This window comes from Mixophyes fleayi, chromosome 1 (assembly GCF_038048845.1).
Source record: "Mixophyes fleayi isolate aMixFle1 chromosome 1, aMixFle1.hap1, whole genome shotgun sequence".
NCBI classification, from domain to species: Eukaryota; Metazoa; Chordata; class Amphibia; order Anura; family Limnodynastidae; genus Mixophyes; species Mixophyes fleayi.
The window spans coordinates 99,807,880-99,827,589 of record NC_134402.1 but is presented as its reverse complement, the minus strand read 5'-3'; the positions used below and the strand labels follow the sequence as shown (position 1 = coordinate 99,827,589).

The window sequence follows — 19,710 nt, the reverse complement described above, 5'->3', positions numbered from 1 at the left end:
ATAACTTTGCCAATCTTGTTGGATAGAGAATTTGCACTAAAAATTCAAAAATGTTTACTTGTAACATTAACCATGTCTATATTTGTAATTTTAGATTACCTGCATAGTCTTGACAGAATAAATATATATATATATATATATATATATATATATATATATATATATATATATATATATATCTCTTATTATGCTAATTTGTTTTGCTGCACGTGTTAGATTCTGTCTTGGCATACACCTTACATGTACACAGTCTAATATAATGAAGAAAGGTTTGAGTGTTACTAGACTAAAACACATTCACTGCAACATTATTTTCATCTGTTAACCTGAAGAATATCTCATTTAGACGTTTTGCAATAATTCAGCTTTGTTGACATGGCTGAGTCTCATAGTTCCTGTAAACAGTGATAGAGTAGATTACCTATTAGCAAGACAGGATTCTTTGTGCAATTATTCTCCTATCACAGGACAGTCAGGAGGTCACGTGTTCTTGCCATGAGGCTATAAGAAGTAAAGTTAGTTTCTCAGACTCTATTAGAACTAAACATGGCAAAGATCATGAAGGTGGTCTTGTTACTAGTACTCTGCACCTCTGCGGTGTGGTGCGCTTCTGATTACGATGACGAAGATGGGGTAATTAGATATTGCTGATATTATTTTACTCATGTCTAATGATACTTTTGATAGTTTTCATTCTGTTCACTTAAATTAATAGTACTTGTTTTGTTTAGCTTTTAATTTGTGCTTAAAATAGTTTATATTCTGTAACTAAATATTAATTTAATGACAAAAATATATAATGTGAATGTATTATTTATTATAAATGTCCTTTTCATATATTTTGCAGGATGAACAGTCAGCAGCAAAGGTATTAATGCATACTGATGTTTATGTATCATAAAATCTAACCAGAAGCATAATGTTACATGCCCATCTCAGCACACAGACAGCACAACTACAAGGAATCTTAGGGGGTCATTTATTAAAGGGAGATCAGCCCTAAATACTGTGCAAAGGGGATTCTTTTGCAGGATTTAGAGTTTCTCCCTAGTAACCAAAGCCCCAGCCAGTTAATGGGGATAGCATTAAGAAGCCTATTTACCGTGGACAGTGGTAGTATAAGTACAGCCGCTGTCCTGTGATTACCCACACCACCTAAGTGTAGCATTAGCCCACCTGAAAAAAATGCTTTATTATTAAAATAAAGCAATTTTTTCTGTATTTTTTTTTTTTTAACTGTAATATGTTTGTTTTTTTTAGAATCTGGAATTGAAAGCGCAAATCCGTGCTTCCAGTTCCAGTTCGTTACGACCAGCCGGCATGACGGCTCAATAATATACAGCGGGTCCCAGGACCGGCTTGGCAAGCAGTAAGACTCTGCTCAGCTGCCACAGTGACATTTTGTGAATAAATTCTTAATAACTTGCTGGATAGAAAATCTTGTTATGGGAGGGGTCTTAATAACTAGGGGCCTGATTCATTAAGGATCTTAACTTAAGAAACTTCTTATTTAAGTCTCCTGGACAAAACCATGATACAATGCAAGGGGTGCAAATTAGTATTCTGTTTTGCACATGAAAAAACAGTCAGTATTTAACTTATGTGCAAAACAGAATACTAATTTGCACCCCTTGCATTGTAACATGGTTTTGTCCAGCAGACTTAAATAAGAAGTTTCTTAAGTTAAGATCCTTAATGAATCAGGCCCTAGACCCCTTAGAAAGAAATGCTTCAAGACCTTCTATTCTAACAGAACAGCTCACCTACATTATTTATTTTAGTTTATTTATATGGCACCACCATATTACACAGCACTGTACAGATAACATTTAATCATTCACATGCTTGCTTCCAGGCGAGCTTGCTGCTCTCTCTTGGGTAACTGGTGTTTTTACTATCTACACCTTGCATAAGTCAAAATGTAATAAAACAATAAAATGACATCAGATGACCTGGCTTGTATTAGTCTAGTGTAGCCAGGTTAATGAAAGATTATATTTGATTGCATACTATGGATTACCTACTGATGGGCATTTAATAACATATAAGAAAATGTACAGTAAATCCATATCAATCCATCAGACATTTGCTTTTAGTAGACTAACTTGCACTAGTCTGTTCAAAGCTATAGGTTACAGCACTTTTGCATCTAGACTTGAACTTGTTACTATAAGTTGGCAAGGAAGGGGTAGTCATACCATAAATGTTAATACATTTTATTTGCATTATATTAGACACTGATGCTTTGGAAGAAAATATACAGTATGTGATGCATGTGCATCTATCTGATATTAAGTTTACATGTTCAGCAAAGTAGACATATATTTTGATGCTGGAGGTGACAATATTGATTGTCAGGACTATATATATATTTATATACTATATATATATATATATATATATATATATATATATATATATATATATATATATTTATTTACTGAGGTCACTCTAAATTATGGATTTAGCTGTTGTTTGAATTTGTATTGATCTTTTAAACATTATAATAACTGAACACATTTTCTACCAGAACAAAGGATCAGAAGTAGATGCGAGAGGACATAGACCACTTTCCCCAGGACAAAAACCAGCTGCCACCAGACCTCCTCCTCCACCCCCAGCCAGCGGAGGCTCTTATCGGCTACGTCCAACCAAGCCTCCGGCCAAAGGGCAGAAGAAGGAAGCCATAGTTTATCCCGATGAAGGAGGCTGTACACATGCATATGAAGAGATGGTATGAATATTTTATATCTTATAGGAGAAAGGGGATGTTAATAAAGATACAAGAGGGAGTAGAAACAAATGGATGGGGTAAAGAGTAGAGCAGGAATCGTCTCATGGAAACAGACTTGTCTTTTAATTATGATTTTGTTTTTTTGTACTGGGTGAGTATCATGACCAGGAAAATGAAGGGTAGACTATTTTTTTTTTTTATTATTTTTTTTTTAACGTTTGGGAAGATAATTTGGGAAGGTGGTGATGACAGCTACATGTCCTCTTGACTATTTGCAGTTTTTTATTGTTGATTGAGATGTGCGATGTGATGTTGGAAGAGTGATGAATAGAGAGTAGATGGAAGGAGGATGGTATTAGAAGGTTTGTGGGATGACAGTGAAATATGAGAAGTTTTGGTATTTTTCTGTGAGTGGGATTAAGTCAGGTAAAACTAGACTGTGATATTTGAATAACGAATTCGGAGATGGCATGAGAATGGGTAAAGGGGGCTCTCTTAGCATCATGCAGTGTTGTGGTTGCCATCGGAACTGTAGGGCTTTATAAATAGTATAGGCTATGTAGGCCAGATTCTCAGATCACAGTAACCAGTCCCTGTTCAGCTTCAAAAGCAGGAATATTATTTATTTTTTTACTATTATTTTGTTTTGACTTCTGGTGGTTATTCCAGTGACTTAATTATCTCCAGTCCAAGATTATACATGTTTTATTTTTTGATTTGTTATTCTATTGTGTACTTATCATTTGCAGACTATGTTTAAAGGTTTTACACATGTAAACAAATTACATAACTAGAACTGTTACAACGCAACGAAGTACAGAACATTATGCTCTCTATCTTGCATAGGAATGTGAAGAAATAGATGTTTACACAATTGAAAATCTTTTATGTGGAATGTCTCATTTTCTAGGATCCTCACTCTTGCTTCATCGTAATTAGTAAAACAACAAGGAATATACATCTCTTACTCTCTTATCTGCATACTGCATAATATTTTGAGAAAGCTTCATGTCACAGTGATGTGCTAATTATCTGCTTCTAAAACACAGGAGCTCTAGTCATAGGATATAAATGAAAACAAACATTAGTTTAAAATGTCAGGTTGATCAGAGATGTGCAATCTGTGAACCAGGACCCTAAGTGTGATCTCAGAAGCGGTTTATGGTGTCCCCTGATTGTCAAATATGCAATACATTTACATTATACTATTGGGTACTGCTGCATTTGGGGTAGCAGAATGACACTGATACTTGGGGTTCAATGGCACACTGACACTTGTGGACCCAGGACAATGCCACACAAATATGTGGTGTCCCAGGACAATGGAACACTGACATTTGGGATCACAGAACAATGACGCACAGACATGTGGGGTCCCAGTTCAATGGCACACTGACACTTGTAGACCCAGGACAATGAAACACAGACACGCGGTGTCCCAGGACAATGGCACACTGGAATTTGGGATCACAGAACAATGGCCCACTGACAACAGGTTGAGCACCACTGAAGTAGATCATGTTTTGATGATAATGGTCATTAACTTCAATTACATGACTGGGCAGCGTTGCACTAAGAGGCCATTCTGCTCATTTACTTATTTGACAACTGTTTCATACAACTGTTGCGTTATATTAGGAATAATATCACACAGTATTAATTCAACTAAAATTGTGATTCTTGACATTCTCTTGAGAAAAACTGGTGTTATCTACATTGTTACAAGGAATATTTCTATTGTTTTTTTCCACAGTGATTTTATGGGACTTTTGTAGGTGCAATAATTTTTCTTGTGAATTACCATTCATTTTAATGATGCATTTCTTGTCTTTCATTTTTCCAGGGAGTGTTGTGTCCAAATGGTTGTGAACTTCGTACCACACTTCTAAAACAAGAGAAGAATGTTAAAGACTCCCTGGTTATCATTGATCCCGCAGTGAAGTCACTGTCACTGAAAAGTAACAACATATACAAGTATGCTTCTGTTCTTGGAGATAAGGTCAAAGAACGACAGCTACTCAATGAAGGTAGACTATATATTATAAGCCAATGTTCTTGTTGATCTAGGGCTAGATTTACTAAGCTGCGGGTTTGAAAAAGTGGGGATGTTGCCTATGGCAACCAATCAGATTCTAGCTGTCATTTTGTAGAAAGTACTAAATAAATGAAAGCTAGAATCTGATTGGTTGCTATAGACAACATCCCCACTTTTTCAAACCCACAGCTTAGTAAATCTAGCCCCTGGTCTTTTTTAGCCCTCTGTTTGAACAACAAAGTCAAACCATTTGTTTAGCACACTAGATATCAGAAGTTAGTGCAGTAACTAAATTTTTGTAAGCAATAGTACCAATTAAAACCAACCACACACATGGCAATCTGGTCATTCTGAATCACCAGCCATACACATATAGAGGGCCAAATTGGACAGGTCTACTGATTTCAGTCCAGCTCTTATATTGATTTTGAGTCATTTTTAACTAAAACACCCAATTTAGCCAATAAAACTGTGTGGTCAGATTTAGATTAGAGACATAATGTAGCTAAAATAACTCAAATCATATGACTTTTATTTGCAGAACAGAGTCATAGACCTCCTGTTGTACACATTGCCTTTCATTATGGTTTTTGATGCATATATATATATATATGTGTATATATAAAGGCAATGTTAATAGATATTCACATCATGTGCATCATAGAGAGAACAGCATCCCCTCTACATATCTACATTTACAAATCTAGGTGGTGCCATATTGCTGTGCTCTTCACAGGTGAGCAAGCAAAGTGTCAAACTTCAGCACTATTACCAACATCTAGAAGAGAAAACAAATAACGTTCAGTCCCATAGAGATAATCTGTGGTTAAACTGCAGTAGTGTGAGACAGCTGAATCTTACTCCTAAATGGTGCAGTACTAGAGTACAGCATGGGGTCTTGGACAGATTCCTACCAGTACTATAACCAGGAATATACAGGCAACATTCTGATTAGAACGGGTGGAGAAGTTGCAGCTTTCAATAAAAAATACCTATATTTACTACAGAAATGTAATTTCATATGCATTTGGGACAAGCTGGTGTTTACTATATAGTGGATTTCATTATGGCAATGGAAATGCATTAATAAGGAAGTTTTCCTTTCCAGATAACCAGAACGTTATCAATGAATATAGTGAAGATCTGCAGGAACAGTACACTTTCATCAAGGAAAATCTGGACAACAATATTCCATCCAGCATCCGCATCCTCCGTCAAGTGTTGGAAAACCTACGATCCAAAATTCAGAAGCTGGAGAACACAATTTCTACCCAGGTGGAGAACTGCAGATCTCCATGTGTTGGAACTTGCAATATCCCAGTGGTTTCTGGCAAAGGTACGGTAGATTCTTTTTCTTCTTGCAGATTTATTCCACTGTTAAGAACCTAACCATAAAAACTACAGAAAGAAGAGAACCAACAGCTATGAGCGGCAAAGAATTCAATACTTACTGTAAACTGTTTTTTTTTATTATTTCAGATTTTATAGGTTTCCCTTTGGTTTGGAAATACTGAATTTCTAACATCCATTATCTGATTTTGTTCTTATCTGGATTTACTTTTATTGTTGCAGAGTGTGAAGAAATCTACAGGAAAGGTGCGGAGACATCAGAGATGTATCTCATTCAACCAGATGGATTTTTGAGACCATACAAAGTTTATTGCGACATGACCACACAAGATGGAGGTGAGCGTGCTAAAACTGAAATGGTTTTACCATACCAGGAGGCAGCCATATTATTAGAATGTTCAAATATCCAGTGCAGTATTTGCTTCTCCTTACTGAACTCCACCTAAGCAGGGAAGAGCATCATATTGTATGTTTCATAGAGCAGTACAGAGTTTAATACGACATCACAGAGAAGTCTATAATATCAGATAGCAGTACTGCATTGCAAAGGATATGTAAAGGTAACATGTATATTACAGAGCATTAAATATTGGTATACGATATGACAGAGCAGTATATAGCCTGGGCCTGTAAGGGCACACCTTCCATACAAGACTGTTTACTATCCCTATCCAAGGTTTTGTTTTACCCTACTCTCCGTGTTACCTGGATGCCAAGCTTAAATTATTTGTAAACACAGCTGTGCTTATATGCAGGTATATGCTGAGCTTGCACTGTTTAGAGGGCAGCTAATAAATTATTTATGCCCCCTTGGTTCACAATGGCAGCATAGCAGAAGCTGATAATACGGACCCGACATTTATCTGTTAATGAAGGTGCATGAATGCAGGTTCAGTGTATAAGGTTTTGTGCTAGTTAAATCGTCCAAAACGGCAACAATACAGTGAAAAGCATGCGTACATCTAGAGTAACTGGCCTGGCAAAGCGGGAATTTATTACCAGGGCAGTTTAGCTGCTTTGGTAATAGATTTTTCATAATTTGCAGTGGTAAGGGATTTTTTTTATCATCACGATAAGTGGAATAAAACAATCTCACCTTGAAGGGGCTCTTAATAATTAATATGCTGCTTAGTTTCACATATTCCCCGAGTTCATATAATTTACAATGTAAACCAAAAATAAAAAATTTGCAGGCTGGACACTGATCCACAACAGACAAGATGGCAGTGTTGGATTTGGTAGAACCTGGGATTCCTACAAAAATGGATTTGGAAATGTTGCCCGTGACGGAGGAAAAAAAATCTGCGACATGCCAGGTAAATTTCATTTATACCTGTAATAGATTTCGTCTGTTACTTATTTATCAAAAGAAATTAGCGTTAAAGGATATTCCATGTTTTACTTAATCTCCTCCTTTCCCAGTAGTAGCACTCTGGTGTATTTGTCGTAGTTAGCAGGGTCCCAGCACTTGTCACATCTCCCCTACTACAGATAGAGCCAAGTGCTGCTTAAGGGGATCAGCAGATCAGCAGTGGTTTCTGCAGTATGTAAGAGCTACAGCGGATGGGGGTGGGGGAGCCCACAAGTTGAACTGGGGTGGGGGGCCCACAGGTTGGACCCCACCAAACTATTATTCTTGAGAAAGGGGGGTTTAGTAATATTCATATTAAAAGTAGAAGACCCCTTTATTATTAAATGTATATTTCACAGTCCGTAAACACCATTTACAGACATCTGACCTTTTCCGTTCACTTTCAAGCCTTTCAATTAGTATATGACCATTTAATTTCCTTTTTATCCTAGTATGTAGATATATTTATCTTTAGCATAAGAGAAGATAGTAAACATAGAATATCTAACATGGTGTTTTTTTGTATATTTCTGTTCATTTTTTATTTGTCTTTAGGTGAGTTCTGGCTGGGTAATGACAGAATTAGCCAACTTACCAACCTAGCACCCACAGAAGCCTTAATTGAAATGGAAGACTGGAGCGGCAGTAAAGTCACGGCACAGTACACTGGTTTCCTTGTACAAAATGAGGCCAATAAATACCAGATATCTGTCAGTGGCTACAAGGGAAATGCCGGCAATGCTCTCTTAGAAGGGGCTCCACAGCTGAAAGGAGAGAACAGAACCATGACAATACACAATGGCATGTTCTTCAGTACGTTTGACAGAGACAACGATGGCTGGTACGTATGGAACTTATACTTTGTTTTTTGAAGGGCAAACTTTTTCTTCTCTATTTTAGGGAAATGTTACTGATGCTTCAAATATTAGCATTATCTGTTTTTCTAAAACACAATGATCATCATCATCATCATCATCATTTATTTATATAGCGCCAACATATTCCGTAGCGCTTTACAATTGGGGACAAACATAGTAAACTAATAAACAAACTGGATAAAACAGACAAAGAGGTGACAATGATGTCTGTTTGTATCAAATTTATCATCATCATCATCATCATCATATTCCACGGCACCATACAGCAAGGATACAACAATACAGAACAAATACATACAGTAATAATATTAGAATACACTAAATGAGGGAATTGGGAGGGCGGAAGGGGGTGGCGTGAATCGCGCAATATTGGCCACACTCCTGCAATGAATTGACACAAAAAAGATGCAATTTAGCGCAAATTGCGTCATTGAAGCTCCCATCCCGCCCACTTCACTAGCAAGTGGGCAGGATGCAGGAGAACTGCCTGCTCTCCCGGGAGTCCGGGAGACCTGCCCAGAATTCTAGAATCTCCCAGAAATTCATGGAGAGTGGACAAGTATATAATAGATTTTAATGTTGTGTAATAATGTCTAAATTATGAGGTTCATAAACAATTAAAGTGGATCTATGTTTTATCTCTAGGCTACATGCAGATCCAAACAAACAGTGCTCCAAAGAAGACGGTGGTGGCTGGTGGTACAACCGATGCCACGCGGCTAATCCTAATGGCAGATATTACTGGGGTGGCAGTTACTCACCCGATATGACAAAACATGGCACAGATGATGGTGTTGTATATATGAACTGGAGGGATTCCTGGTACTCAATGATGAGGATGAGCATAAAGATCCGACCAAAGTTCTCTAAATAAAAACATCTACACAGACTGGAAGTCATTTGGTACTTGAGAGGAACAAGAGCCATTAGCCTACAAGTTACCAAAGGGCTTCACCAAAGTCATGAAACACTTTGTGTGACCTCTCTGGATGATGATCAATAGCATTATGCAAGGTTCAGCTCTTTAGCTTCAAGATATATATATAGCTAGTCAATAAATTATACACACATAAAGGAGAACCGTGTTGCCGACTCTTAAAAAATATTTTTACTAACAATTTTATGGTAATAATATACTGATAGCTAGCATTTTACTGACATTTGTTTGCTAGCGTCAAAATGTGTTCACAACTGAAAATGAAAGTGTAAGCAGCAGCTATAATAAAAGGCAACGATCACAACATAGTTTCAGAACCATTTAAGTGACACCTCCGTGTGTATTAGTGGAAGACTTTAGAGCTGAATAACTTTGTCTCAGTCCAAGTTGATTATTAGACTTTATAAAACATGTTTGCTATGGTCATGTCAACGAAGAACTTTGTAACAATAAAGTCACTGAAGTATTGCCATGAATCTGTTCTCTTTCTCAAAAGTACAACACAAAAACCTGCAGTTTTAATTGTGGAAAATGTTTTTATTTAAATAAAGAATATCAGAGCAGCCAAAATGTAATATTCATACTTTCAATTTTATGAAATACTAGGGAATCTCAGCAGTACCCGCCTTAGATTACACTGAAATGTAATGACTAAATTACTTTATTAACAGAATTCAATAACTTTTTTTTATACACCACATTACATGTAACAACAGAGCACAATGAATAGATAACTATTTTATCAATCACTATATTAAAGGAACTAAAGAATTTCTTTATACACTTCAATATATGTATAACTTCTTTCACTGAGGTTACATTGCTGGGTATGGTCCCCACAAGATGGGCTGATATATGTGGCTGCAAATAACTGTCACAGTTTCCATACCACCCAGCAGGTGCACAGGTGTATTGCCAACTGTCACATTTTCCAGAGGACAATGGTCATGCATAATTGTAAATGGCGGACGAACGTCTTGCGAAATAACTGCGAACTTATGCAACTGATTACAACGCCAATATTCTTTTGCAAATCTACAGACCTTTTACCTTTAATTTGGTATATTATCTCCTGCTCAGACAACCGCGTCATAGAAATAAGTCAGTCATAAAAGTCGTAATTATGCTATTAATACATATATTTTCCTGGAGAAAATCCCTATTTTTTTAGTTCCCTGTCGGTAAAATATTTCCAGCAGTGCTTGTAGTATGCATGAGTCATGTTATGTGGGTATGTGAAGTGGGTAAATTTACTTGAAATCTAATAGAGCTCTAACACAAACAGCCAACTGACAGACTGTGTCAACTTATTTGGAACTCATCAGTTTAAATAAAGCATAATATGTGAAGCACTGCACTTTCTTTTTTAAATGTAACACTTTATGTTTAAATTAAGTTACAATAATAACCACAAAATTCAAATCCACACACTTAAGTGCTAGGCACACTCTCCTCAGGTTGACCACACCCCTTTAGAGTACGGAACACCCCCCCCCCCCCCTCTGGTGAAGTACTATTTCATGTGACTCTCACAAAAATATAGATTTGTAGTCTGGGTTTCTGCTTAATAACCTCTGTTCATCACAACTGTAAACTCAGATAAAGCTCGTGAAAAAAGCCATCCTATTCGCATGCTAAGCATAGGATATTATGAAAGTAGAGGTACATTAATGAAACGACTGAGTAAACTGGTAAGTCTTGAGTCTGTATTTGAAGATTACAAGAGAGGAGTTGAAAGCTCGGACCCCATAAAAAGTATAAGAGATTCTGGCCTGACTCATTAAGGCAAATAAATGCCAATATGTGCCGCATTTTGCATCAAAATTGCTCTGCACATGCTCAGATCAGACCATATGCCAAAGAACACAGCAACGTCGAATTTATCTTCAAGCTCAAAGGACCCTTATTACAGCCTACGATTTCAGAGATAGAACTGGGAATGGGCGTATGCATGTAGTCAATTGCAGCAATGGCATGCCAAGCTCGAGCACACACAGCAGCGTCCGATTCAAGCTGTGGGCAAGGTACATGATTTTCTACCGATTAAGGTTATTTACTAATATTGCTCAGTTGCAAATTTGCACTGAACCTCTAGCCACCAATCTGCGCATAATTAGCTTTTATAAAAAAAAACAAATACCTTGGCTGGTGGGGATTATTACAGTTATAGGCTAAACCCAACCGCACTGGATTGTTTCCTGTCATACCAGCTGCTCTCACAGCCACTCCCGACGTATTGCCCTAACAGTGGTTGCTTGTGGCAGCAAACCACCAGTCCATTTGGATGTCCTTACTCACCCATGGTAGTGTCTTGGCACCGCCACTTCAGTCCTGTCAGCCACACACTAATTCAGACACCTACCCTGGCCTATCAGTGACTTGGTACCTTTCTCAGCCAGCTACTGCCAGGACATATGGTGTCTCTGTTCCTGCAGTGTCCTGTATACTATAGGAGACTGAGATGTTGACAGGACTCCAAGCTAGCTGGCTGGTTGGCCAAAACTTCCAGTATTTTACAAGTAGACTAATGGCCAGAAATCAGCCAATCACCTTCGAGAGCAATATAGGCTATTTAGCTCAGTGATGGGCAACAGGCGACTTTATGATGCCCCCCAGCTCCTTCCTGCTTTACTGTCAGATTTCTTTGTTATAGCTTGTAACACTTATTCTAAATGTCTGCTGATAACTTGTTACCGATAGGTGTCTCTTTCCTTGATTAAATTTATATTTTTATTAAGGAGATTACTGGTAATGTGTAACAGGCTTAGCTTATAATGTATATTATATTAAATTTAAGGTTTCCAGTAGCCTCAGGTATGTTTGCATAAAATTCAGACACCTGCTATGCACATATAGAGAGAATTAGTGGGAATCGTAACTGGTCACAGTTTTGAGCAAATGTAACAGAGGTCAATGCATTTTTCCTGTTAGAACCCTTTTTACATATTAAAAAAATACATTATATATTATCCTAACTATTGCAAATCAGTATGTTTCTACCAAAATGAAGGCATAAAGTATTAGTTCAGATTTTGATTAAAACATTCAAGCTTGTACTCCAAAGTTAGGGGTCCATTTATATCCATGTAGGACATTTATATTGCCATGCAGTTGGTACCCTAGAGAGTATGTGATTATCCCAATGCTGCCTTTTTTTCGTTTCTATATTATGTATTATATATCTATTTCATTATATTATATTGTATTAAAAAGAGATCTACTTATGTGTTCCATGTTTCTAGAGGAAAATTGTCCACCGCACCAGGCAATCATAAACCATTTATATTATATAGCTGATTTCTTATAATCCAGCCATTTATAATACTGGGTGGTGCTCCATTCAATCATAGAGTGCCCCCAGCTTCCATGTTTCACTTTTTGTTCTCTTTTGTTAGTGTTCAACTTTTCCACAGAAATCAGTAACATTAAATTTATATCCAGAAAATTCAGCTGATGCAGCCATATAAAGAGAATTAATAGAAACTACCTATAGTAGTTTTACAATATTTAGCACCAAAAATCAAACATAGTATACTTTATGAGGGATGAACAAAAACTGGGTCTCTTGAGTGTCTTACAAAAGTGCGTTGGTGGCTATGAATAAATATTTTATGATTCAATAGCGTCTCAGGCAGAAAAATCTACTTAGGATTTTATTTTTTAAAATATATCTTTGCCTGTTTATACTGGTGTGTATTCAAGACTCCAGCGTCTGTTAATGTGATGACGATGATGATGACGATGATGAAGATGAAGACGATGACTATGTACTGTTATATTTTAGTATTTTATAAATTAAGTATTTTGAGAAAAGGTTCTCAATGTCTTGCTCGGAATTCTGTCTGTTTCTTAACACTGAGGCCTTTTCATTTAGTGTAATTAATTAGTTTTATGAAGAATTCATACTTGAGAGAGGGTCTGTCTCCTGCTCAGGACTATTTACAACAAGTCAGTGCTGTGCTGCAGAAACAAAGCAAGTAATTCTGTGTCCTACTAGAATATCATATGATAGCACGTACTAGTGACATTTGTAAGGTCCAGTAATAGTCCCAGTTAGTGGCTCCCCTGCACAGTACAGTATAATGAGCAATAGACTGCTTGTAATGCAGTGTATACTTCCTTCGGTCCAATAAGTGGATGGGCCATAGAGCCAGTGACAGTCCTTAGACATGACTTTACATGAATGCATTTTTAGTGCTAAATTGGATAACGCAAAGGACCACAATCCCACCTCACACAGCAGATCAATCAAAGTAACATTTCGGAACATTGTGTATTTTGGCAGTTCACCTTTGATATTTAAACAGTATTATTTGCTAAAACTAAATCAATAGATAACTGAACTTTGGAACAGTAAACATCATTTGAAAAGTCGCATCTACAAAAATGTAATAGTTTGTTCAATCAAAACTTATCATATTTTGTTTTGTTAAATTATTTTAAATACTATATGCTTTATTTCCTAAAAATACTATTTTCTTTTACTGTTTGTGGGAAAGATACAAGCATTAAAGTGTAAATATATTAAACTAATGTGTAATTGTGATCCACTGAAAAGTGAAGATTTAATTAAATTTGTTACCTTTGCTTTTCATTCTGATGACATTACCTGCAATCCTATCAATGCACACAATGGGCTAGATTTACTAAGCTGCAGGTTTGAAAAAGTGGGGATGTTGCCTATAGCAACCCATTGCAAATTTTTGGGGGACTTTGTATTTTTTTAGGAAATTGTAACTTTTTTATTTCACATCTGAACACACATCGGTGTATTCCCCTTATTACCCTAATTGGCCTTGTTAGTCCTACACACTGATGTTTCCTGACAATTAACTAATATTAACCCTTTCATAGCATTACCTTAGCATTCTGCACTATTCCATGTTAACAATAACCACTTTATCACATCCTTTACTAACAAATATGTCTTATTATTACAATAATATAATAAAACACACACAAAGGGGTTTTTTTTTCAATGTCAAATTATTTTATCCCAAAAATGTGAAAAATAAACAAGTTGTCTATCAAAATGATAATGATTTTTTTTTTTGTCTAATTAAATCAATATATTTTTTAAAAAATTTTCTTATCTATTTTGTTGAGCAAAAGGTGCAGGGTGATGTTGAATCTGCACCTGAAAAAAAATTACTTTATGCATTGAAGATTTTACGGGCCCCTTTGAAATGACTAATTAGATATAAAAATAATAGTTACAGCTACCACAGCATAATCCATATAAAAAGTAATTGCAATTCAATATAATAAAGCGCGTACTGTTAGAAATAGTTTACAACAAAATATTCCACTTAGAAATAAAACCACTGTGCAACTACGTATATACATCTAAACTATATCAATGTATCATAATCATCATCATCTATTTATTTATTTATATAGCACCACTAATTCGGCAGCACTGCATAGAGAACTCATTCACATCATTGGAGCTTACAAATTGAATCCCCTAACATACACACACACAAACCGAGAGAGACTAAGGGCAATTTAATAGCAGCCAATTAACCTACCAGTATATTTTTGGAGTGTGGGAGGAAACCGGAGCACTTGGAGGAAACCCACGCAAACACAGGGAGAACATGCAAACTCCTCACAGATGAGGCCATGGTCGGGAATCAAACTCATGACTTCAGTGCTGTGAGGGAGAAGTGCTAGCCACTAAGCCACTGTGCTGCTCATGTATGCAAATGCTTTCAAGCAATTTTAAACGTTAGCACATGCTAACCTGTACAATGCTTTTTAAAAAAGAAGCAACAAAAAGCAACTTCTGTTTTGTTGCTACCGAGACGCACATGTAAGCGCCCCCTCTCCATTGGTCTTATACAGTGTTGTTTATTGAAATGAGTTGTGTTAGGCGTGCAGGTGAATTGGCAATCAGCTATCTATCATCCACTATAGAGCAAGAAAAGTTTGATTCAGCACTAGATATGGACCATCCACAATGGTCACATATACACATTAATGTGACCAATATTGAGGGGGTGTGCGGGCAACATGAATCAATTCTTTACAAGAAAAAAACGCTCATTAATGCATAGTTGATAGGCGAATTATCATAAAATAAAAGATAGAAAGACTAGTGAGTTAAAATAGAAAATAGACCCGGGGGCGGGGGGATGGGGTTGATTTTGGTCCTATATGGCCGGACGTTCATGTAATCTAAGATAGTGGTTTGGTCTGTAATGAGTAATTCATGCCCAATAAAGTGAGATTAATTTCCAATGTATAGAAATTACATCATTAGGCATGATGGAAGGGTCATGCTTGCGGTAAGATTCTTGATGTCGAAATACTGGGCTGCTTAAACTTCTATAAAGAGCTAAATTGCTTAGCCCAAGTGCTCGTAAGGATATTGTACATGTATGCAAAAAATGAGATCCACTGAAGGAACCATGTACTGACTGAGGGATAGAGAGATTGTTATATGGGTAACATGATATTTTAAGGAGGTATTTTGGCTGGAAATATATCAAGCAATATCTTTAATAACCTGCTATTATTACCGTACTTGTATACACATATGGTTTAACAATCCATTTATTAAATCGGTATTTGTATATATTCGCTTGTTCACAAAATCCTTGATATTACCACCATCCTTATAATTAGGGAATAGAATAGTACACTTCCCTTTGTACTCTTCCCTCTATATCAGACTGGGTAAATGTCATTTGCGTTCAGCAATGAATTGCATGCGATTGCTTCCACTGGTGTAAGGTCCTTTCTGAGCGTGCAAATGGACTTACATCTGAACATGAATGTAGGTAGTAAAGCACTAAGGAGAATATTTAAGAAGAGTTTATTACACCAAGTTGTTAAACACAGATTCAAAGTTTCCACAACTGACTAGAGAGTCTTCATATCTACACTTATGTCAATGAGATGCATCCAATAATTGTACAAGAGCTTAAAGGGGTGTTGGTTACAGCAGTAGCTGAATTATTCAGCCAGTCACTATTTACAGCAGTAGTCCCATAAGACTGTAAAAGAGCAGGTGTTGTCCTGCTCCACAAAAGTGGAAGTATAGAAGAGGCTGGCAACTACAGACCATTGAGCCTGACACTTGTAGCGGAAAAATCAATGAAAACATTTAATCGAGAAGGATCTTGTCAAACAAACCTGATTGACTTTTTGACTGATCAAGGTGGAGCTCTAGATGTAGCTCATCTCGCTTTTAGTAAGGCATTTGTTACTGTCTTACATCAATGACTGATATATAATTTGGAATGCCTGGGACTGGATTCTAAGGTAGTTGAGTGTATTTTATATTGGTTAAACAGTAGATGATATAACTTGGATAGCCATAAGACTATCCTAAATTGGGTAACAATGATCAAATAGGGTCTGAAGTTTACCACTGGGCTGTGTGGTTGTTATCTGCTGTCATGTACACAGAAATTTTGAATGATTTGTAGAGTTGCAAAAGCCCCTTAAAACTTTCGTATTTAATCTTGGGTGCTAGCTGCAACTAGACACAGTTGCCTCTAAGCACTAACTTTTCATAACAGGACCACAGGCCAACTGATTGATATTGCTGTATATAATATAACTAATGCTGTATATAATATAACTAATATATAATAGTGTGCGTGACCACGTACACAGATGTTTTTGACAGAGGCTTCCTCCTGTATGTGGCAGATTCATGTCTCCATGGATATTTAAATGGAGATTCATAGTTGCCTACTGTCCCGGAATGTTCAGGAGACTCCCAAATTCCTGGCCTCATTGTGACCCCCCCCCCCCCTTACCCTGCTGTACAGGCCAGGAAATGTTTTCCCAGTTTAGAGGATTGGCCAAATGATGTGATTTGCTGAGCCCCACCCCCATACGCCCACCTCCCCCCGATCTCCCAAAGCAGAAATTGCTAAAGTAGGCAACTATGAGATAGGTGTACTCTTTGTTGTCTCTGTAAGTTACTAAAACAGTATGGCCGCTTCAGGGGCAGGCTGGGCATCTGCCCCCCGAGCTGGTCCCATAGTGGACTACCTTGGGCTTAGTCACTGAGCCACCTGCATTTCTTTTCCTTTAATATGTTCCTAATAGGCTGCTGAGTCAAATCTTACCCCCTGGGCTAAAATTTGCCAGCCCTCTCCTGGGCCGCTTTATGAGAGACATTTAGTGGAATTCCTTTACTATGTTATGTTGCTTTGCAGTTGGGTTGGAATTCTTGCCCAGTTATCTATTTGCTACTGACAGAATACCATGTGTGCCATTGCCATCGCTTTTCAAGGCCTTTCTTTTTTGCAGTAACAGCCCACGCTCTAATGCAAACAAGAGTTAAGACACCCACACTCAAACTGCACAAAATAACAAAATGTCTTCATTTACTGAAAACATGACTCAGTGCTCTATGTTACACACTCCGGGACACAGAAGGACACTTTATTTGTTTATTGTGGCTTGCATTTTGTTTAATAACGGCACATTTCAATTACAATCTGAACTTTACGCCAACCCTGTCAGATACAGCCCAATTCTTAATCGGCAATTCATTTTATTACACACTGCTATTTATGTCATATTTAGGAGGTGTTTTTTACTTTAGTTTCAAATGCAGTACTCTTTCTTGTTTCCTCAGCACTTTCTTTCTTTCTTTCTTTCCTTCTTTCTTTCTTTCTATTTTTTTTATTGAGTTTCAGAAAAAACGTACATAGCAGTGCATATGTCAATAGCAGACAAAGTCTTCATAAGCGCAATAAACATCAAAGGATATTTTAGCTGCTCAATTAGTTTCCAAAATAACGAATAATCCTATCCTGGGAAATTCACAGGTTTGACATGTGTTAACTAGAAACAAAGACACATAAAAAATAAACCAAGTAGAAAAAGGTAGGGGAAAGAGTGGCTGAGGGACCCTAGAAAGATAGTCAGATGGGAGGTAGTGGTGGGGGATAGGAGGGAAAGTTTAAAGCTATGTGTAAGAGGGACAGAAAATGCAAGAGGTGAGGGACTAATCCTAGTTTGTCCTGTATAGTTTGAATATTCAATCTATGAGTCAGTGCATTTTTATACAGTTCCTATGAACGCAGAAAGGAGTCAGGGCAGAAAATGAGAATTGAGCTACCTGACACTTATTCACATGTTTCAAAGCATCTGAGTCACATGATCAATTTGTGTGATATGATTTCTAGATCACGGGGATTTTAAAGTCTAGCAATCTGAACCAGTTATCACAAAATATCTCATAATTATCTCTTGCTGCATAAGAGACATCGTTCCTCTCCATGTAGAAATTGATTTTGACAGACCAGTTGGAGGAGAGGAGGACCTCTATTGGGTGAGTATAATCTTCTTAACGGCATTGTTGACGTGTTTTACAAGGGATTTTTTGTATCTCAAAACTGACATACTTGATACATCGCCAGTCCAACCTGCTTTTTCAGTACCTGCTGACAGACCGAGCGATGAAATGCCAGAACCAGAGATATGATGACCCTGGCACAACCACCAGCACCTTCTTTCAGTTCAATAAAGCACCCAGCAATACAAACTGCCTGTGCTGAGTTTCAAGTTAGTTAGTTAAGTAGTTATTTTATAAACTTAAAGACAGTTTTGTCAGTGCTTAATACTACATATCTGTGTGAATCTATCAAAATGAACACATGTGGTATTAGTTCATATTTTGATCTAAACATTTAAGCATGAAACATGAAAAAACAGTCAGTATTTAACTTATGTGCAAAACAGAATACTAATTTGCACCCCTTGCATTGTAACATGGTTTTGTCCAGGAGACTTAAATAAGAAGTTTCTTAAGTTAAAATCCTTAATGAATCAGGCCCAAAGTTATTAAAAAGATGGATGGCTCTTTAAGACCATGTATTGACTACCGCCGCCTGAATGCCATAGCAGTAAGAAACGTTAACCACTTCTTCTCATTCCAGAGTTGTTTGATCGCATCTGTGGAGCCATAATTTTTACCAAATTAAACCATAGAGGTGCCTACAAATTAGTACGCATACACAGGGGGGATGAGTGGAGGACAGCGTTCAACACTCGCAATGGGCACTACGAATACCTAGTGATGCCCATCGGGCTCTGTAATGCCTCTGCTGTGTTTGTCAACAAGATTTTCAGAGACCTTCTATTTCAATCAGGTATTGATTATCTCAACGACATTCTCATCCTTTCCCCTGACCTGCTTACTCATCACACACATGTTAGAGTGGTTCTTTCTCGTCTCCGGGCTCATTCCCTGTATTGCAAGCTTGAAAATGCTTCTTTGAACTGTCTCAAGTTCCCTGTCTGGGTTAGCTCGCCTTGGGGACCAGTCTCCAACTGGACCCTTCAAAGGTGGAATCCATTCTCAACTGACCACAACGATGTTGTCTTAAAGCCACCCAACGGTTCATCGTATTAGCTAACTATTACCATATGGGTTCCTTTCTAAAAAAAAATCTG

General features: G+C 37.2%; 1 protein-coding gene across 1 annotated transcript; it reads left to right on the top strand.

Moving 5' to 3' along the window:
- Nucleotides 1-526: 526 nt before the first annotated feature.
- On the top strand, nucleotides 527-9,753 carry FGB (fibrinogen beta chain). The gene is made up of 9 exons (XM_075198483.1): nucleotides 527-633; nucleotides 848-868; nucleotides 2,531-2,734; nucleotides 4,578-4,761; nucleotides 5,878-6,105; nucleotides 6,342-6,455; nucleotides 7,313-7,435; nucleotides 8,026-8,311; nucleotides 8,994-9,753. The coding sequence occupies exons 1-9, from the start codon at nucleotides 547-549 to the stop codon at nucleotides 9,220-9,222; spliced, it is 1,476 nt and encodes a 491-aa protein (XP_075054584.1). The 5' UTR covers nucleotides 527-546; the 3' UTR covers nucleotides 9,223-9,753.
- The last annotated feature ends 9,957 nt before the right edge of the window (nucleotides 9,754-19,710 follow it).

Coding starts and splice junctions, on each gene's coding strand:
- FGB (XM_075198483.1), top strand. CDS start 547: ATGGCAAAGATCATGAAGGTGGTCTTGTTACTAGTACTCTGCACCTCT. Junction 2,735..4,577: donor CACATGCATATGAAGAGATG/GTATGAATATTT, acceptor TCATTTTTCCAG/GGAGTGTTGTGTCCAAATGG. Junction 6,106..6,341: donor CCCAGTGGTTTCTGGCAAAG/GTACGGTAGATT, acceptor TTATTGTTGCAG/AGTGTGAAGAAATCTACAGG.